Source organism: Oculina patagonica, chromosome 4, assembly GCF_052425735.1.
Source record: "Oculina patagonica isolate OP01 chromosome 4, crgOcupat, whole genome shotgun sequence".
Classification (NCBI taxonomy): domain Eukaryota; kingdom Metazoa; phylum Cnidaria; class Anthozoa; order Scleractinia; family Oculinidae; genus Oculina; species Oculina patagonica.
The window spans coordinates 22,502,035-22,522,624 of NC_135761.1; the positions used below are offsets into that span (position 1 = coordinate 22,502,035).

General features: G+C 38.5%; 2 protein-coding genes across 2 annotated transcripts; one reads left to right on the forward strand and one right to left on the reverse strand.

The window, feature by feature from the left end:
- The first annotated feature begins 10,795 nt into the window (after window positions 1-10,795).
- Window positions 10,796-13,736, forward strand: LOC144649852 (protein O-linked-mannose beta-1,4-N-acetylglucosaminyltransferase 2-like). Its single transcript, XM_078509449.1, has one exon. The coding sequence runs from the start codon at window positions 10,802-10,804 to the stop codon at window positions 12,524-12,526; it is 1,725 nt and encodes a 574-aa protein (XP_078365575.1). The 5' UTR covers window positions 10,796-10,801; the 3' UTR covers window positions 12,527-13,736.
- Window positions 13,737-15,044: 1,308 nt separating this feature from the next.
- LOC144651727 (uncharacterized) lies at window positions 15,045-17,693 on the reverse strand. The gene has a single exon (XM_078511693.1). The coding sequence runs from the start codon at window positions 17,670-17,672 to the stop codon at window positions 16,191-16,193; it is 1,482 nt and encodes a 493-aa protein (XP_078367819.1). The 5' UTR covers window positions 17,673-17,693; the 3' UTR covers window positions 15,045-16,190.
- Between the last annotated feature and the right edge of the window lie 2,897 nt (window positions 17,694-20,590).

Sequence of the window (20,590 nt, forward strand, 5' to 3'; positions counted from 1 at the left end):
TACTTTGGCGCATGCGCATAAGCCAAAATTTGGACTTTTTATTTTGCTGAACCGTTCCGATTTTTTTCCTTGCTCCTTTCCTTTTCGTTTTTCTCTGCTTTCTTATTCTCTCTATCTTTTACTCTGTGCACCCCTTCTACTGGCCTGAAAAGTTTTGATCTTAATCAATGGAAAACCCTGGAAGGAGATCATGATCAAGTACGGGTATTTTGGCCTGTTTTAGCACCAATTTTACACCAAAAACTGATCACATTTTTTTCGATTAGCTCTGTCGGAATGCAGTCAATATTGAAGATGGACAGTCCTGTGGAAAGATCTATCCGAGCTCTATAAGATGCAAATCACAAAAATTTGCTGACGTGTAAATTGGTGACGTCATAAGTGGCAGAATGGCAATTCCTCCAAATCCCGGAATAATCCGCGCTTAGCATGTTAAGGGTTAAAAGGAAGGATTAAGCTTTCCAAAGAACTGTCCCCTCTGAAGTTTGGTAAAATTTGGTATGAAAATTAAATTGCGATTGGTAGAATTTTTAAACGGGTAAAAAATATATCGTGAACTTTTATATAATATTTTCGAAAATAGTTCACCAAAAGGTTTTTTTTGGCATAATAAAAGAAAATTCGATTTTTCGGTCCTGTCTTGGAATTATAAAAAACAAATACAGAAAAGCACTCTTAAGTTCGCGGGAATTTTTTTTCGCGTCGCTTTAATTAAGTTCGCGAAAACAGCGAAATTAAAGCGACGCGAGGTTGTTCAGAACATACTGGATGAGCGTATTCCCCTTGTAGTGCAACAGCGTCTACTCAAACCTCTGCTTCCACGAAACTTCCATCCAAAAGCACCTCCTCGGACTAACTATGTCGGGAAAGAAAGGAAAGAGTGAAGAAGAACATTTTGGAGGAGTTTGATCTATTCCCTGCCAAGAAACCTCGAGAAGCGACGGAATACCAGAAACTCCTTCGGTGGTTGATTAAAGCTCCGGAGGTTGACGGAAAGAAAGAAGAAGGGTGACGCTTCATTCGCTGGCGAATTAGTCGAGGACTTTCCTTTATGGATAAGATTCGAGGAAAGATTACCACGGCCTTCTTTCTGCATCACAGCTAGGCGCAATAACGTTGACGATGGAACTATCATCTTGTATTACAACACTTCCAGAGGGTCGCCCTGGATTCACCAACTGTCTGAAGCGGAGGCTTGGTTGAAGGAAAAGGAGGAGGCGCGTCTGGGGATTGATAACATTGAAAGACCGAGCACGAAGTGGATCTTCAAAGGTTTTTCTGCTGTCGATGTGAAGGTTGTGCTTGATCGGCAACCGCCGTTGGGCACTGGCCCATTACTAGACTGGTTGCGCAACCGGCAGGCAACGGTGGCCCTTAATACCTACCGGGACAACTTGTGTCTCTGGCAATGCATTGCGGTGCATCGTGGAGCAAAACTAGCCTGCGAATACAGCCGCCTCTCATTCGCGTCCCGCAACGAAGAGCGAAACTTCTCTTCGCGTTTCGCTCTTCGTTGCGGGAGCAAAACCAGATCGAAGCACAAGAGCTGCAAAATAGCTTGCGAGAGGTTCTCTAAAACTTAAAACAATTCCTAAAACATCTCTTAATGAATTGGAAAAGGTTGAAAAACACCTTAATCAAGGCCAACCGTTTTTATTAGATTGGCTCGGGATTCGAGCCAAAGCGCCAGGAAATCGACAAAGACCCAGCAGAGCTGATCCACAAGTTCATGGAGGAGTTGGAAAGGTGGGGGGAAAACATTCGGGAAAAGGTGCTGGAAGAGTTCATGACCGGGGACGTGAAGATGCTGCCCAAAAAGCAGCGCGAGCTGATCGAGCAATGGTGTCACGAGGTGCCAGTGGTCAGTTTCAACTCCGGCCGTTACGATCTCAACCTAATAGGAGATCATTTTGTAGAGCGCGTGGGAGGGGGAACCGCAAAGGTCAAAGTGGCGAAAAGCGGCAACAAGATCATGTTCATCGTGACAAACGGTTTCCGCTTACTCGACATTATAAACTACCTGGGCCCTGGAACCAGCTACGAAAAGTGGGTAAAATTAGGTACTTACGCGTCAGTGGAAATCCACCTTTAGCTGTATACTAAAGTCCGCGAACTATTTATATCGAAACTGTATTGAAACATGTGAAATCATTTGACTGTTTCAGTAAAAACCCGCGAGTAAGAACCTACCGGTAATTTTTCAGAACCTGTTAGGCTAAAATTTGCCTGTTAGACCTCCTAGTTAAGCCTCAAAATTGGAAACAGGTTCCTATTTTCTATTTAATTACCAAATTTATATAAGTTTTTTCTTTTCTGTTAGAGCTGATTCTAATTGGACAAGGCATTACAGTACATGTTTATAATGTTATGTTCTGAATGAGAACTTCAAAATTCATGTGATTTGTGCTTCTATGTTAGTCATGTAATGTTTAATGAATAGCCGAGTGTTTTAGACTTGATAAAGCACAAACTGCGAGTTTATTAAACGGCTTCAAAAACCTCCGATGAAGATATTTTCATTCTTGCACTGATATGTGACTAGATTTTGGGTTATTTTGGCCAAGAAAATTGAACATAAAATTTAGTCATGTCTTTAGCAGATATACCTGATTGAAGAAACGTTGACCCGTGAAAAGCCTAAATGATAAACGATGAGACCCAAATGTTTACCGGGAAATCGGAAAAAGTAATCGTTTTCTGTTACAGAATGAACATTATCATATGACAGGTTGCATAAATCACGCTCTAAAAGCTCTCAAAGAAAATGTTGCCTTGATTATAAATAAATGGAATAGTACTTAGCTTACCAATGCTGTCTACCCATAATCCCATTCGGTCTTATCGTTTATGGTTTGAGCTTTTCAGGGGTCAACGTTTCTTCAATCAGGTATATACATATCGCAGCTTTTGATATTGCACTTTGGATATATATAATGTAACTTGGACATAAATATGACAACTTTGTACATAAATATTGCTCTTCCACAATTTGTTCCTGTTTGACAAGCATAGTCTAACATGTCTAATCGAAAGTAAAATAATGCAAGTAAACATGAAACACAAAACATCATACTTTCGGTATTTAAAGCAATTTTTATCCCGCTGACGGGACCACGCTGTGTTGTTGTGTAAATTTTCTCGTCTTGCACCAAGGGTCACCAAGCTGCTTTAACTATAAGTGGGTAAAAATGATGTGCATGTTACACGGCATGCGAGGTATAGGCGAGTTTCGACGTAACAATCACGAGCCACATAGCCACGTAGCCGCGTAGCTATGTAGCCACTGTTTAGGGGGTATGGCTTCGAAGTGGCCGAGTATTTTGCAGTTATGCCACTAAAACACATTAAAAATGTGGAAGACGCTTCTTTTGATTGGATTTTGAACAATTGTTGCGTACATATTACGTGCTGTCCTGTCCAAGGGCTTGAAACGTACCGAGTCGCTATTATCGATATAACAGGGTTATCGAGTAAGCACAGAAGCTGTTGTCTTTTCACATGTTAGCTGGATGTTACGGTAACTTACAGGACAATTCTCAGCTCACTGCTCTCCTTCTATGGTAAAGAAATACACGTTCGGGTCTTTTTCGTCGGGACCAGGGCTACATACAGTGTTTATGAAAACCAATAGGTCGCGGGGGGACACTTTTGGCTTATCATTATGCATTTATTTAAAGCGCATGCACGAAGTGCAACGACTGACATCGACAACTCAACGAGCGAGTATTTGCATATTAAATTAAGGTTTCAATACACTTGTAAAGATCTGATCTTTACAACAAAAACTTAACACTAAAAACACTTGTAAAGATCTGATCTTTACAACAAAAACTTAACACTATATATAGATTTAGGCAAGCCTAAAAGCGGAGCTCCCCAGTTAATTATTTTGCACTTTGTTGAAACCTGAATTCAAGCCATTGTACAATTTTAAGGCTAAGAATATAATATTCGTTTTATTTTTTTTTTTTATAAATTTTAATATTGTTACTTACTTTTTTTTACCGTGTCCCGGGGGGGGGGGGGGGAAGAGGTACTCCCTAAAATTTACTCAAGGGGTGTGCCACTGAGTCGCTGAGACTCTGGACCTGTTCCAGAGAAAAACGGCTCAATTTGCGACCCTGTTCCAGACAAACAGTGCAAAATAGGTACCCTGTTCCAGACAATATCCACAATGAAAAATATATGAAGATAGATATAAAAACACTAGCGTACATCACAAAGCGCTCACTTGACTTTGTCTGTGGCTTGGAGAAAAACCAATGAGAGGAGCGGATTTTCATAGCTAAACTTGATAGTGTTCCACAGTCAAAAGAGTGATTTGTATACCCTGTTTCAGAGTCAGAGAGGAAAAAGGCATACCCTGTTGAGCAGCACATACCCGTATAGCCCTTATATGGGAGTACCGTATACAGCAACACCAAATAAGCCGAGAACAAACAAAATCAATCAAAACGTTTTAATTCCACCGACAGCATTATGATCCAGAAGTCTGGATGGGAAATTATGCTGCAAAACGGGTAATTATGTAACCTTCGTAGATAAGGAGGGGGTAGTAGGGCTGCATGTTGGGGTAGATAGGCATATCACGTGGTAAATTAGCAAAGCACTTTTAAGTGCTTTGCTAATTTACCACGTGATATGCCTATATACTCTAAATGTTAAAACATTTAGAGTATATAGGAAATAATATACATCTACATTAAGAATATGGTTAATTTTCTTTTTTTCATTCATTCATTTGTTTTTATTTTCACTATTTGCCTATATTTTAATTTTGAATGGAAATGGCAGAGGTCATACATGTAGCAAAGGGTTTACAGCATATTGCCATAAGCTAATGCCAAGCAAACCGGAGTGAAAGCTAACCACAAGCAAACTAGAGTGAAAGCTAATCCCAAGCACACCGGATGAATAAAGCTAACTGCGAGCAAACAGGGGTGAACCTAACTACAAGCAAACCGGAGTGAAACTAACTGGAAGCAAAGAAGGGACATTCTGTAACCCCATCCCACCCCCTCCCCCCCCAAAAAAAAGGATGATAGCACCTTTTTTAATTTTACATGTCTTTTTGAGTCCCCTTCCTCTTAAGGGGTTTCACTTCACTTACAGAAATAAAAAAACAAAAATTCTGGGAAGATAGAATATTGTTTGTGTGTCTCAAACTCAGTTTTGTTCTTTGATTACGCAGAAAAAATAGAATCATGTTTGCTTGTGTATAAAACTATGCAAGAAAAAAAGCATCAATACTTTGACTGCTCTTTTAAAAATTTGTATGCTTTATTGTACACATTTTTGTGGAGTCATGTTGCCCATTCGTCATGAAGTTCACAAAGTAAGCAAATGAGTCACAATTTGGTTGCTTCATGGTACCTAATGGATACTGCAAATTTAATCTGGCTTTAGAATATTTCACTAATTTTAACATTATAGCTGTTCTTATAAATTGTACGCAGCATACAACACATAAGAATGAAATTGGTATTGCATATTGCTTGCAATCACGATTTTAACGTCTACAGTACCACCAGTTTCAGCATTACCAATCCAAATTCAAATTATTACATTGCTTTTTAACTCCACTACCTCCCCCAAGGTCAACCAAAGATCTTATGATATACAGTAATTAGACAACTACATGTAAGTCCTGTGTAGTCGAGGGCTCAAAATATTTGGACACTTACAGGTCATGTTAACCGGCCAAAGAGATTTTAGCTTGGTCACATGTGGTTTCTTACCAGCCAAAACATTGAAAATAGCAATTTTAAACTCCCATTCATTTCTGCTGTTACTGTTTTGGCTGCATAAATTATTCTTAAAAAGATCACTTCATAATGCCCTTGTTACATCTAAAAAGATGTGAAAGAGACAGGTCAATCAAGAAGTTGTTTTCTGAAGTACACTGTAAATACGTTAACATTTAAAATATAAACTTTGCTCATTTGCAGCTTTTCTTGATTTCAATTTACATGTAATTTACTAGTCTCTTGAAAATGGCATCATGAAGACACCCAAACATCAAGCTGGATAATCTTAATCCTTCCTGTTTTCTTTTGATGTCCTTGTCCACATTCTGTTTTTGTGTCTGTGGCTCTGCAAATTCTGAAATTCATGTTAACCCTGAAAAAAGTCAAATGCCACAGATTAAATTAAAATTGATTAATTGGTATGAAAATCAATAATTTATAAAACAAAACACTTAACGCAAGCTTGTATAAAGTGAAGCAAAACTACTGGATGCGAAAGGATACCTTATATATTTAACAGAGATGTATCAGCACAGACTATTTTTTTTACTGATAACTGCGAAGTCAACTACAGAAAAAAAACCCGGTAACTCGAACTCGGATAACTCGAACAACCTTGCTAACTCAAACTCACTTCCATTTCCCTTGGATTTGACCCCACTTTTTAGTCATTTTTACTCGGTTAAATTCGAACTCTGATAACTCGAAAACCCCGCTAACTCGAACTAAATTTTGTTTCCCTTGAACAAAATTTGGGTCAAACTTTTTACCCTGATAACTCGAATTCCAGAACTTGCAACTCGCAACGGTTGCCCATTGATTATAGCAATGAACAGATCATGTATTTGACAGTCATTTTCCACTCTTAACAAAAGAATGTGTGGTCGCTTTAGAGTTTCTGGCAAGATAAGTTCAATTTGCACAGTACTGTATACTGAAGTGCTTAAAAATCAGTAAACTATCAATTATTAACTTGGCAAATAAAATATTCAATCAACCCCGCTAACTCGAAAAACCCCGCTAACTCGAACTCATTTTCCTTTCCCTTCAGAGTTCGAGTTAGCAGGGTTCTACTGTAAATATTTCAGGACCTGAACAATCGATGAAAATCGATGATCGGAAAATCAATCGATCAATCGATGACAATCGATTAATTACTGTTGATTGGCATCGATTGGCATCGGCCAATCGATGATCAATCGATAATCACACTTTGGTGGTCGCGAACTTCATCGATTGCCATCGATTGGCATTAAACACACAATCAATCCGAAGCATGAAGTAAATACTTACATATGTTGTTTTGTAAAAAAAAATAATAAAGCTCCTTTCCATTGAGATGAAGTTTACATCATAAGCTTTAATGTTTCTGTTTTTCATTCGAGTTTCCTACTGTTTGCTAGCGCTAGAATTCCAAAGACACTTCGTTATTCGTGACCGAGTCAAAAATGGCGGACGTGACAGGCGAAACTCATCCCCAGACTCCCACTGTTGTCTCGTTTTCGTTCCGACGTACGGACGACGTATTTTTGAGTTCTCTCTGCTACTGTTTGATTTGAAATATTTCGGACGAGCGAGAAAATGTTTATGGACTACAAGACAGAGTTTTAGAAAAATTACATTGTAATTCTGTAAGTTGCGATTTCTATTTACTTTGCCAGGAGTTGGTTCGAAAGCAAACCAGACCGAAAAGCGTACGCTTCGTTGATGGAGGCGAATAAGACTTAAGCTCAAAACGTTTGTTTTAAATAATTATTGCCTTATTACTGTTAAGTTAGTAAGTTTCTCGTTGTATTGACATTTTTTGGAAAGGTTATCATTGTTGTTGCTAATAAAATATAACATACAAGAGAGACCGTGTGTTTTAAAGTAAACATATTTATCAAATACTAGTCAAATAATAAACGATGGCAGTTAAATGATCGATTGAATTGGTAATCGATGATATTGATAATCGATGAAAATCGATGTTAGTTAATTGATCGATTGTCATCGATTATCGATGAAATTGATAATCGATGACAATCGATAATCACAAAAACTTTAGCGATCGATTGTTCATCGATTATCAATATCAATCGATTAATTGATATCGATTGTCATCGATTGTTATCGATTGCCATCGATTATCGATTCCATCGATTGTTCAGGTCCTGATATTTTAATAAACTCAAAGCATCACTGCAAACCCTTACACCCCCTCTTTAAAAGGTTTGACCTTTAAATACTCCCCCTCCCCTCTACCCCTATATATACATGTACATGCATAGGAAAAACATTGCCACATCTTAAAAGCTTTTCTCTTAACAGTAATACTAAGATTTTTAAAGATACACATTTAATTAATAATAAGTTTGCATGCACAGCTGCATACAGTGTCTAAAATGGCATGAATTTACTCACAAAGATTCCAGTTTTCCAGTAGTCATTAACCTTTGTTGTGTGCATTTTCCAAATTCCACAACAAGATTGTGATTTTTTTATGACAAATATAACATTTACTGTTGACATTCTGAATGAAACCAGCAAAACAGACCTCAAAATCTCAAAATTGTTGACATTGTTATGTAATCCACATGAACGCTCAATAGTGAACAGAACTACATGACAAGTGGATTATTTAATATATTTGGGAACGAAAGAGCTAAGTAATGAAGCTGAAGTTTATTTACTCTGACTAAATGAACAGTAATTTTACCTCCATCATGAATATCAATAAACTGCATACACTGAATCGATCTATTTCACTCGGAGTTAACGAAATTCCAGGTGCTTCGTGCAAACTGACATCACTTTCATTCTCATCTCAACTGCTCTTCCAGCACTGTAAAACAAAATAATCATATCACAAGCATTTAAAAATCGTAAGCTTAATTTTCTTCGAGATGTGTTGAAGTGATATTCTTTGTGAATTCGTTCCTCGAAGGCCCAACAATTATTTGTTTACATAATCAAATCCTCCTATTTGATCAGTAAAACCTGGTAAAACTGAATTTTAACGAATAGTATTTTTCAACATTGTTCATGTCACAAGCAAATGCTTAGTGGCGAAAGCAAGTAAAATGTGCCGTCAATATAAGCTTACTTTGCGTATAAAGTAAGCTTAAGACAAAACGTAGAGATATTAAATGACGGACACACTGCAGTTTTGTACTCACCTTCACAAGTTGGCCGCAGTAGGTACACTCGTCTGCTCGTTTTATCTCCGTTCCCTTGTTCTCCGCTATTTCTTTGCCTGTTTCCTCGGCACCTCTCTTGCTATTTTAGTCGCTTTTCTTCGCTACTTTGCTACCAGGTTCGACAGGCGCTTTGCTATACTTTTTCGCCTGCTTTCTGTCCGGGTTTTCTGGATCTCTCGCGATCTCTTTCCCGTCGCAAATCGCTTAAACCCTGTTTCCTCGAAGTTAAGTTTACCCTGCTCTCGTTTGTAGTCATCGGCATAACAAGGAGCCAAAATAAATGTGTTTGTCTCAAGTTCTAACTTTCAGACTAGCTGTTTAGACCTCACACTGCAAAATTATTTCGCGCCAGTACTGCGCGAGTTGTCAAGACCTTTCAAGATCCCGGATGTGCGCAACACCGTACGTACGCCGCCGTACGCGCCCGCGAGGCATGCCGCTAGCCATGATGACCATGAAAACTCGGATGCAGAGGTTTCCTATTTTATTTCATGTGTTTTTTTTTTTTCATGTGTTTTTTTTATGGGTATGGTGCTCCGCTCTGCAGCCCTTACGGGCCGCTAAGGAGCTCCGCTAAAAATATGAGCGCGCGCGTGTGATTTGATGTGTTCGCATGTGGAATTGTTTGTGAACAAAATGTTTTCTCAAAGGTGAAGTCGGGCTCTGAAAAATACCCTTGTTTCTTTGATTTCTAAAACAAAGAAAACTGCTAAAACTCTTCAGTCAAGCAAAATTTCGCTTCGTGGCTATATTCATGCTCTGGGTGTCCCCTGCGACCTTAAAAACGGCTAAAACGTTACCAGAAAGCCGGAATTATAAACTGCACGAAACTGTTCCTTATACCATTCAGTGTTGCTTCTTTTTTTGTCACCCTCCAGCGTTGCATACATGATGACTAATCTTTTTCGGAAACTGGGAAAAAACTCACTCATTTCATCCTAACCAATCAGAGCCCCGTGTGTTCGGGGAACCCCCTCCAGCGCAAAGTTTCATGCCAAAGAGTCTTGTTGCTTGGGAAATTAATTACCTTGGGTTTTTCTCTTTCTTTTTTTTAACAGGAATAGCTAAACAAAACTTTTGCCATTGATTTTTTTTCAAAGCAATTAACCTGGGATTAACTCTGGCTCAGTTGTGAGCTCAGTTGCTTTTAGTCTATTCTAAAAATAACAAATGACGAAAAACAGATGATGAAAAAAATAGACAAATGACGAAAAACAGATGATGAAAAAAATAGGAAAAAAATACAATGAAATAAAAATAAAAATTTGCACATAACAAAATGTGCAAACTAGTAAAGATAAAGTTTTTCGCAACCTCATTCCCAGGGTCTCTCTCTCCTGCCCCCTGGAGAGAGAGAGAGACCCTGGGAACGAGGTTGAGTTTTTCGCTGCCTTTTGCTGCCTTCATTTTCATTCAGGGCAGGTTTTAAATCTCTTATCAGTAAAGTCTCCTTTATTTTGCAATGTAAATCTGACCGTCCCCTTGCTAATTTTTTTTTTCTATTTTTTTTTCATCATCTGTTTTTCGTCATTTGTCAATCCTATTGTTTTTTTAATTCAAATTTAGTTGTACTTACATTTAACGGTTACTTCTGAAGATGTATGTAGAAGCATACGAAACGTCAAGTAAAAGGTCTTTTTTCTTCTAACAATGCGTTTGTCCGTAATGTTCATCACCGCAGTTTGCGTGTTGTTTTTAGTTAGTCTATTCTAAATTTTATCTTTCTCTTCCGCTTCCCCTCCCCCTCCCCACACGTGACAAACATGCCAGGCTTCTGCTTCTCAGCACTCCTGTATTGGGCTCTTGGAGCTCTGGGATCGAATATGAACGCCTGGTCATTTTTGTGTTCCTCTTTCGTTTTCGGTGAAAATTTTCATGTTTTCACCCGCGTTGTTTCACTTTTTGATTGGCCTTTTGACATATTTGGCTTTTAATTTGACGTGCAGATGGCTTACTACTCCAATCACAGAAAGAAAAACAATCAACAGAACGCAAGTGAAGCTAAATGACCTAGACTCCCTAAGAGAAGGCTCAAGTGTTTGGTGCACGGGTCACAACAAATCAACCCGTATCTGCAAATTCCGTCACCTGTGTTACCACCCAGTTCAAGACGAGTACTTGTTTTTTCATGGTCCAGAAACAGTACTTGATGGCGTCCCTAACGATCGCTTTGATCCAGCACTGTTGGACATGTCTTCAGTTGAGGATCATAATACTCAGTACTTCAGTTATATTGACTACCCAGTTGCAGCTTTGGAAAGCTTTGCCAACATTACGATGTTTGATGACTTTAGCTTTATATTCCACAGATTCAATCCAGATAACATTATGCACGTTTTTCATGACGATCTTTTACCTCTGTACCACACAGTGAGGCAGTTTTCACAGAGTATATTTCCTGTTGATCTGGAGTACAGAATTGTTCTGATGGAGGGGTGGAATAAAGGTGCTTACATTGATCTATACAAGCTATTTACAAATAAAACGTTGCTCCTCAAAAAGGATCTCAAGAAAGCAAATCACCTGATGTGTTTTCAATATGGAGTCGTCGGCATATCAAAATATACAACTTGGTATCAGTATGGCTTCAAAGAACCACAAGGTACGCTTCCTCGTGTTTCGTTAAATGGTGGATATGTGCGACATTTTACGAAATTCATCAAAAGGAGGTTGGGGCTTGAAAACAAACTATTCCATGCCTCTGATTCTTCTTATGTAGTGCTGTGTTCAAGGGAGCATAATCGTTTAATAATCAATGAACTAGATTTGTCAATGGCGATTGCCAGACAGCTCAATAAACAAGTCATTCGAGTTAGCATGGCAACACACTCTTTCAAGGAACAAGTCCAGCTTGTTAGCAAGGCTAGTGCACTGATTGGAATGCATGGCTCGATACTGATCCTGGCAATGTTTCTTCCACCTGGAGCAAAACTCATTGAGCTGTTCCCATTTGGTATTAACCCTGATAATTACACTCCTTATCGCACCCTGGTCGAATTACCCGGCATGAATATTGTCTATGCCTCTTGGAGAAATGAAATTGAGGAGAATACTGTGACATATCCTGATGAGACACCAGAAGCTGGTGGAATTTATCATCTTAGTGAAGAGAAACAAGACCAAATTGCGAACACAAAAGAAGTACCAAGACATTTATGTTGCAGTAATCCTTACTGGCTTTACAGAATTTACCAAGACACTATTGTCGATATTCAATCACTCCTATCAGTTATAGAATCAACAGAAAATAAACAAAAAATATTAGCTACGAGACAGGAACCTGCTCACAACTATAAACTTTACCCAAGTAAAGTTATCAATGTAACATGTCAAGGTCCTTTAGAGGAACCACAGCCAACTTTATGGTTGTCATGGAAACCACCAATAAATTTACCCTTTTTCGCAAGTAAAGATGTAAAATATGAAGTGTGGATTCAGCAGGCTGGAAGGGATGACTATGTGGCATACATACTTGATATAACTGAGTATATATTTAAGGAAAATCTAGCAAGGAATACTCATTATAATGTATGGGTTAGATGTATTGTCAATGAAATGACAGGACCCTTTGGAAATGTCACACAGTGTATGACACATTAAAGGGGCATAGTCATGGTTATTTAGGTAGGCGATGTTTATTATTAAGAACTTGTGTTTTTTGTAAGAGCTGATTTACATGGTATGACTTTCTCACATGTGACAAGCTTATAACAGGCCTATGACATCACTTAGGACCATTTACACATGCAGGCGTCTGTCGTAAGGATTTGGTAGGTTAATTTACGTGGCACGATTTGTGTTGTAGTCATGGCGTAAGTGTGTCGCATGAGATAACTATAGGCAAAATCATACCATCTAATTCACCCCTTATTCAACTCCAGGCATAACTAATCGATGACATCAATGACATCAATGAAATCAATGAGTAATCAATGAGTAATCGATAAGTAATCAGTTGATTAGTCATTGATTATTGCCGATGATCAATGAGTAATCGATGACTAATCGATAGGCCACAAAATGTTTGGTCATCGATTAGTCATCGATTGCATCGATTAGTCATTGATTGCATTGATTACTCATCGATATAGTCTCGTGGTTGAAAGCCGGAACTTGTAAAAGTATATATAACACGCTATAACAATCTAACAATATTATTGTAAAACGTGAAAAAAGCACAGAAATAAAAGTGCTTGCAGCTGTTCCGGTGCGTAATGTAAGTGCTTATGTCTCCCTAAGCCGAAGCAGTTTTACTTTGCTGACAAACATCCACGGAACAAAATCTATAACCATGTAGTCGATTCTTGTCTCCGTACTTGTTAGTTTCATTTCCAGACTGGGTTGGTTTTCCTGTTCAATTGTTTTGTTATTAAATAAAGAGTTGGGTAAAGTGAAATATTGAAATATCATCTGTATTTGTGATTGTCCCTTCACGTCCTGATGCCGGAAGGTTATTTGACCTTTTGTGAGGGCGTAATTTCGTCAACAAGAATGCCAGTTATAAAGCAAAATATGACTAACATAGATAAAAAAATTACAAAAAAATGGTACAAGAAAGCAAGGAATGTGTCTTTTGTGTGCAGTATGATAGTTGATTAGTAATCGATGGGTCATCGATGAGTAATCAATAACATCAATAGGTAATCAATTACATCAATGAGTAATCGATGTCATCGATGAGTAATCGATAGGCCACAAAATTTTTGGGTTTCGATTACTCATCGATTACTCATTGATCATTGCCAATAATCAATGACTAATCAACTGATTACCCATCGATTACTCATTGATTACCATTTGATGTCATTGATCATCGATTAGTTATGCCTGGTCAACTATAATGAGGTCAGTCACCCAAGACAGTCCAGCCAATCTTAGCCCTCTGAGCCACAAGATAGTGCAGAATCTTCCAATTCAAAAAATATACTATATATAATGCATGCAAAGAGAAAGCATTAAAAACCTAAGTAATTGTGTAACAAGCTCGAAATCAAGATGTTATAAATTATTTATTTAAAAAAATATATTTTTTATCTGTGACTAGTACCTATGTTCCATAAAAAAAAAAATTTCTTTTATAATAAAAATAATAATTAATTCATTCTATATATTCTATATAGAGAATATATAATGGGAGGCGCGGTGGCCTAATGGTTAGTGCGCCAGACTCCGGATCGAGCGGTCCGAGTTCGAGCCCCGGCCGGGGTCACTTGTGTTGTGTTCTTGGGCAAGACACTTTACTCTCATAGTCCCTCTCTCCACCCAGGTGTATAAATGGGTACCGGCGACATAATGCTGGGGGGGGAACCCTGCAATGGACTAGCATCCCATTCAGGGGGGAGTAGAAATATTACTAGCCGCTTAATGCTACGGAAACTGGGATAAGCTCCGGCAGTGTGGGCCGCTTGGCTCGTGGCTTCTCCTTTTTTTATATATTCTATATATTAGCTGTATCAGGTATTTCTAACACAAGTTACATTAGAATCCCAACTTTCTAAACCCTCAATTTTTTTTAAACTTTAGATAACTCGAACCAAAACTCATTTTTCTTGGATTTGTTACACTCAGTCAAACACTGGAATTTTTCCTGTATTCGCCCTGTAATATGCAATATTCTTGCCTGGCAAAGGCAATCAAGTAGCTATTGGATAAAAAAATATGGTTTTCTTATAAAATGGCTAATGTTTTGAAACTATTAAACCGATTCTCTTTATTTTAGTTCTCATAATGGGAACGTGTCATAAAAAATATGAGTAAAATGTTCAAAATAAAACTGGAAAAACTGAACTCTTTGAACTACTGTTAGGGCCTGTTTACATGGAGGGAGGGTGCCCCGGCTAACCGAGTTTCCCGGCTAGAAGGGATAAAACCTAGCCCGCCTTTACATGCAGAATTCATAACCCTTCTACCCGAGATGAGACAGCGTCATTGAAGCGTGTCACGGCGTGGGAAAACAATGTAGCTCCAAATGATTGAAGAAAAATATGACTTTTTACTGAATAATCAAGGCTTTTCGTCTTCAAACCTATTCTAATTTGATGTGCAAGTTCTCAGAAATTTACTGCGTTCATTTTTGGCGAAAGAAAAGAAATTGAAATTAAATTTGTTGTGTCGTGAATTAGGATAATCATTCCCACGAAAATTTCGAATTTGCTCAAAGAAATATTTCCAGCCGACCGATAAAACTAATTTTGATCAAATAGCACTGTTTAGGTCCAGAATTTATACATTTTATGCCATTAACTTCAAATTTAGTTTAAAAACACGCGTGAAAACTTATCCCGGCAAGCCGGGATAGCTCGGCCTTAACCGTTTACATGGTAAAAAGCTATCCCGCCTAGAAGGGTGCCCCGGGCTAGTAGACCGAGTGCCCCGGCAAGGCGGGTTACCCTTCTAGCATGTAAAGGCTTCAATACGTTTTCTTAAGAAACGTATGAAAAGTTGGCTCGCCCAGGGTAGCTCGGTTAGCCGGGTAACTCGGTTAGCCGGGTAACTCGGTTAGCCGGGGCACCCGCCTTCCATGTAAACAGGCCCTTAGTAATAACAAGATGGAATATCTTGTCGTCAGAAGTTTATGTACCATCCCTAACCTAAGATAAAATGTTTAAAAAAATAATGATAACAACTCTTATTTCTTCCTTTCTGAAATGTTAATAGAGGGTGTGTCACATACCACTCCTGTCTAGGTCCTGAAGTAGACAGTGTTGTATGCTCAGGACTACTCTTCTATTTTTAGTATGACTGGTGCAATAATGTAAGGACTATTGCAGAAAGGACTTTGTCTCATAAAATGGCTCCTTCTGTTTCCTTGATACCCAAAGGGGGGGGGGGGGGGCTGCCAAAAAATATTTTATACTGGGAGGCTCTGCCCAATCCCTTACCCTTTCATATACAATTTTTGACAGAAAAGGTACCCTTTCCATGTACCTTCAATAGAAAATGGTATTACTACATCTTTTTTCTTCATTTTTTACTTAAATAACCCCTTAAAATATGTAAATGAATTGACTATTTGGATGGTCTGTTCGAGATATTTTAAAAGGCTCTGTTTTCCCAACCCTTTTGTATACTCCAACTCATGAATTGCCTACCCTTTTGAGACCTACAACCTTTAAAAGGTACCCCTTTTGGGCGGAGCCTCCCTGTACAGTCCAAATTTATAATATAAATATAAATATTATATAATATTATACAATATACTATGTCCCCTATCCACTGTTTTCCTTGACTTTTCTCAAGTTTAGAGATAACACCTATTTTGGCGTCATTCACCACCTACTGGGAGATGCACAGATGGTTTCACGATCGACAGCACTATGATCAGTGCAAAGTTAATAAAAGTTGCGATCGATGCAGCTTGCTTCAGTGTGAGAGGAAAACCATATGTCTTGGTACCCAAATGAAATGACTCCACCAGCTTGAAAAACCTCTGCCATTCTTCTTTATCACCGTGTAACTGTCCAACAGACCAAAGGTAATTGAGGTGCTGTGACACGTGTGACAAAGTCTTGGTGATACCTGCTGCACTCCATAGAAGACGAAGCGACAGTAGCAGCCATATGCAAGTTCTGACAAAGGTCCACCAGTGGGAAGACTTGAAATTGTGTACTAGGCTAACAATAGCGCCAACATGGGTGACAAGATTGGCCACTGAGAAAAATGCTAGCAGTACAATAAATGGCTGGAAAAGACCTGCAAGGGCTTCAATACTTCCTATCACATTAGACAGATATTTGCTGGCATCAAATGGCTTGATTTTTGGTCGGTTTGGCACACCTAGTCTCCCTTGTGTTGGCCTCATGACGTCAACTGACACAGTAAAGTTATCAAAATCCTGGGATTCCTGTGCATCCCAGTGACCTCCTTCAATGCTACCCTGATCTGCAACCACCGGAATTCCATCTAAAACCGGGGCATCTTTTTCATAAACGAGAACAATGTCCTTCCCAGTCTGAAACAAATCCATGAAAAGAAATCCACTTATGCCACTTAATACTCTTCTTAGTGGACTAAGACTTTGCAAGACAGGATTTGGTTTTTCCGAGGGCCTGTACAGCAGAAATGGACTATCCCCAAACATGCACATGAAACTGATTACATCTCGAACGGTCAATCGGCTTATCAGAATAAAAGAGTAGGCAACAAACCCTGTAATGTACATAGCCATCACCCAAAAGAAACAATAGAGCACAAGCCATGTTACAGAGTCAATTTCGAACACTTCGGTACGACTTTCCGTCCAAGAACCAGCAAAATTATCGCCTTTAAACACCGTGTGAAATATCACATAAGCAGTCCACTGATAAATTTCTAAAATAAATGGATAGATGCAGTTTTTAAAGGCAGCTTTCCGTAACCAAGAAGCTCTCTGCGTTTCGTGCCACGGAATTTCTTGATCAGACTCCGCGAAACCTTCCAGCATAGACTTCCTTAGCAATTTTCTTTTTAGCAGCTTGTTGAATGCTGAGGAGGTGTACACGCGAAATCCGGCAATCAAGGCAATGAGCGGAACAATGTAAAGGGAAAATTGGATCCAAGTGTCTATTGTGGTTCGAACAAACACTCCGATTATTGCTACAAATGTCATCCCCGCGAGAAGAGAGGCGAAAATTACCCCTCCAAGCCACGAGTGAGCCGTTGAATAGAGCCTCTCACCAGGTCCAAAGAGAATCGAGATTGAAACCAAGGGAGACAAAGCTCTGGAGTAAGAATTCTTTTCCATAATCGACGCGCTTGAAAGAGCCATGATCGAGCTACTTGCTGTGTGTGCTGCAATTCTCGGAAACGGTCGAGTTCCGGTTTTACAATAAAACTTGACACCCACTCGCTGTCTGTTATACGATCAGGTGATCAATAATTTGATTGACTGTCTACATTTCGCTAATGACAGTTGTTCAGGGTCACTTCATTTAGGAGTGCGCAAAATATATATATAGAACTGCGTAAAATTCCGAAAATTAGCCCTGGGCAGCTGGGCATATTTGTGTTCAAAACGCTTTCCGATGGACTTTTTTTTTGTTTCTGTATTTTCTAGGCTCTTACCGAAAGTGCTAGCACTTTTTTGGCATTATTTGGCTTCGCGAGCATTTTTTTTTTTTACATTTTATCCAAAAAAGCACTGCCAGCATTATTTTGGATTTTCGACTTATTATTTGTATAATTTTGTGTTAAAAAGCACAATCTGACTTCATTTATGGCGTCCAAAGATGCATTTATATGCCCAGTCCATCACACTCCTTCCAAGATGACGTCATCCACGTTGTCATCGGCAGATAGCTCAAGAGCGTACTCTGACATCAAACATTGATCGTTATATTTTATTGTTGAAAAATCTAACTGAAAATCTGAAAAATGTAATATTCTATGTTTAAAAAAATCGGAAAAAAGTGAGCATTATTATGTAACCCACGAGCACTTTTTAAAAAAATTAGCATTATTTTAGCACTTTTTTGGCAAAAAACGAGCACTTCTTTTAGCATTATAAATGCTCTTTTTACGAGCACTTTTGGTACAAGCCTAGTATTTTCTCGTATGGTCTTTTTAAAGGGGCTTTAAAATATTCTTATTAGTTACTTGGCTCATATTTGGCACGTTTTTGTTTTCCTGTCAGTTCCGGGAGGGCAAAGGGCTTCCTTTCGGATGGAAATTTGTGCTACAAAAATGCTTGGGTTGGGATACTGTGTCTAAAAAGTTTTAGGTACATGTAAGAATAACTCATGATGGTATTCTACACATAATAATATGAAGTCCTACAATCGTTTTAACGATTGTAAATTTTAGCTAATTCCTATTTTCTAAGAGCTCTAAAATTTAAATTGGCAGAGCAAAAGTCTTTCATTGGCAAAATATGGGCCACATAACAAACAAGGATGATTTTCGACCTTTGAAAATGACACTTTAGTACAAATTCAGATAAACTTGAAAAAAGTCGGGCCGACGTTTATCAAGTTTACCCGAACGCAATCCGTTTTAATATTCTCACATTTTGCCCATCCATGCCCCCTTTTGGCCTTTTTGTGATTCTTTTGACTTCTTCTACAGTTTTATGCCGTTATTGTGATATTTCAATTAACTCTTTGACCAGTTGGTCAGTACCGAAATTGCCTAAAATTGCGCGACATAGCCCCAACCGGTTTAGGTCTCTGTGCATACCCTAAAGAAGTATCAAAATACAAAGCAAGCTCTACAATATGGAGCTTATGATGGGAAAAGTTATGCCTTTTTGTCATCAATTTGGTCCCCGTGAAGACGCCGTCATACAATGTTGGTGGTCTAACGCTGATCAAGCATGAAATGATGTATCTTTTAGGGGTCAAAAAAGCTTAAACCACGCCCAGATTGGACTCCTTTCATCTTTCATGTTTCATATGGGAGCCAATGAGAACAGCGACCTTAGTATTTATCTATTCCAAAGGTTTGCACACGAAAAGCAGTAAAAAAGATATTTGCACAACACCTCTTTGAAGAAACCGCAGAAAGAGCATTTATCAGTTTGAGCTAAGCCTATTTTGTAAGGGTTATATAGTATTAGAAAGCAGAATGTAATCGTTATCCAGCTCGCCATATACTGACAATACCAACATATGATTTGCAGGCCGGTTGTGTGTCGAATTGAATTTTTAAACCGACCTTAACGCTTGTTGGCACATTTGTCGCTGAGATTGTAAAACTGTTCAGTTAGGGACCGGTCATTATTTATGAGAGGGGGGGGGGGGGGAGGGAAAAATATGTTGGAAGGATCAAAATTTCTGTAAGGCCCCCCCTCCAGGCCATGTAAGTAGCAAGTGACCCCCCCTTCTTTATTCAATATTTACGTGATGACCCCCCCCCCCTCACCTCATATCTCCCTTTATACCATGCCATAGAAAATACAGCCAATCAGAATACAGGAAAGCCGTTGTATATTCGACGGTATTCAACCCAACCTTCCCATCGTGCGCTGCGATTGTATTCTCGACGAGATTTAGTACGCGTATTTTCTATGGCATGGTATAAAATAGTTACACAACACTTTCTCGTGGTATACTATGGAATATCCCACTTGTCACTTGTATTTTCTTGCATACACACTCGCCTAAAGGCTCGTGTGTATACCGAAAAAATACAAGTGACTCGTGGGATATTCCATAGTATACCACTCGAAAGCGTTGCATAACTAGTATTTATATGCCTTAAGTAATATTATTATTAAATGCATTTTACATACAATCTTAATTGCACACTTGTTCTGATGCACAAAGGCTGGATCAACACTTAGTCAGCCAAGGCTTCTTTGCTATGGATACTCTTCCAGCAATAGGGCAAATTTTGGATGAGTTATGTGTATAGTAAACATACCTAATTATTAACTCCTTAACTTTGGAAAAGTGATAGTTTTTACAAATTATGCTCTCGTGGTGAACACATTTGTAATAACCATGCACAATATAATTCTTTTCCAATGATTTTCCTAAAATTGTAAAAGAACTACTTTCTTGTTGTTATATCATGTTTTATTACTTCTTGGGCTATTGCAGTGATAATCATTTTGTAAAAAGAAATAATTTCAGTCAAACCAGATATTAAAGCAGATAGGTCTGGATTCTTTATTTAACTCAAATTTGAGATAACAATGGAGTTTAGAGTGCAAACAGTATTTCTGTAAAATACAAATCCCTTAAGTTG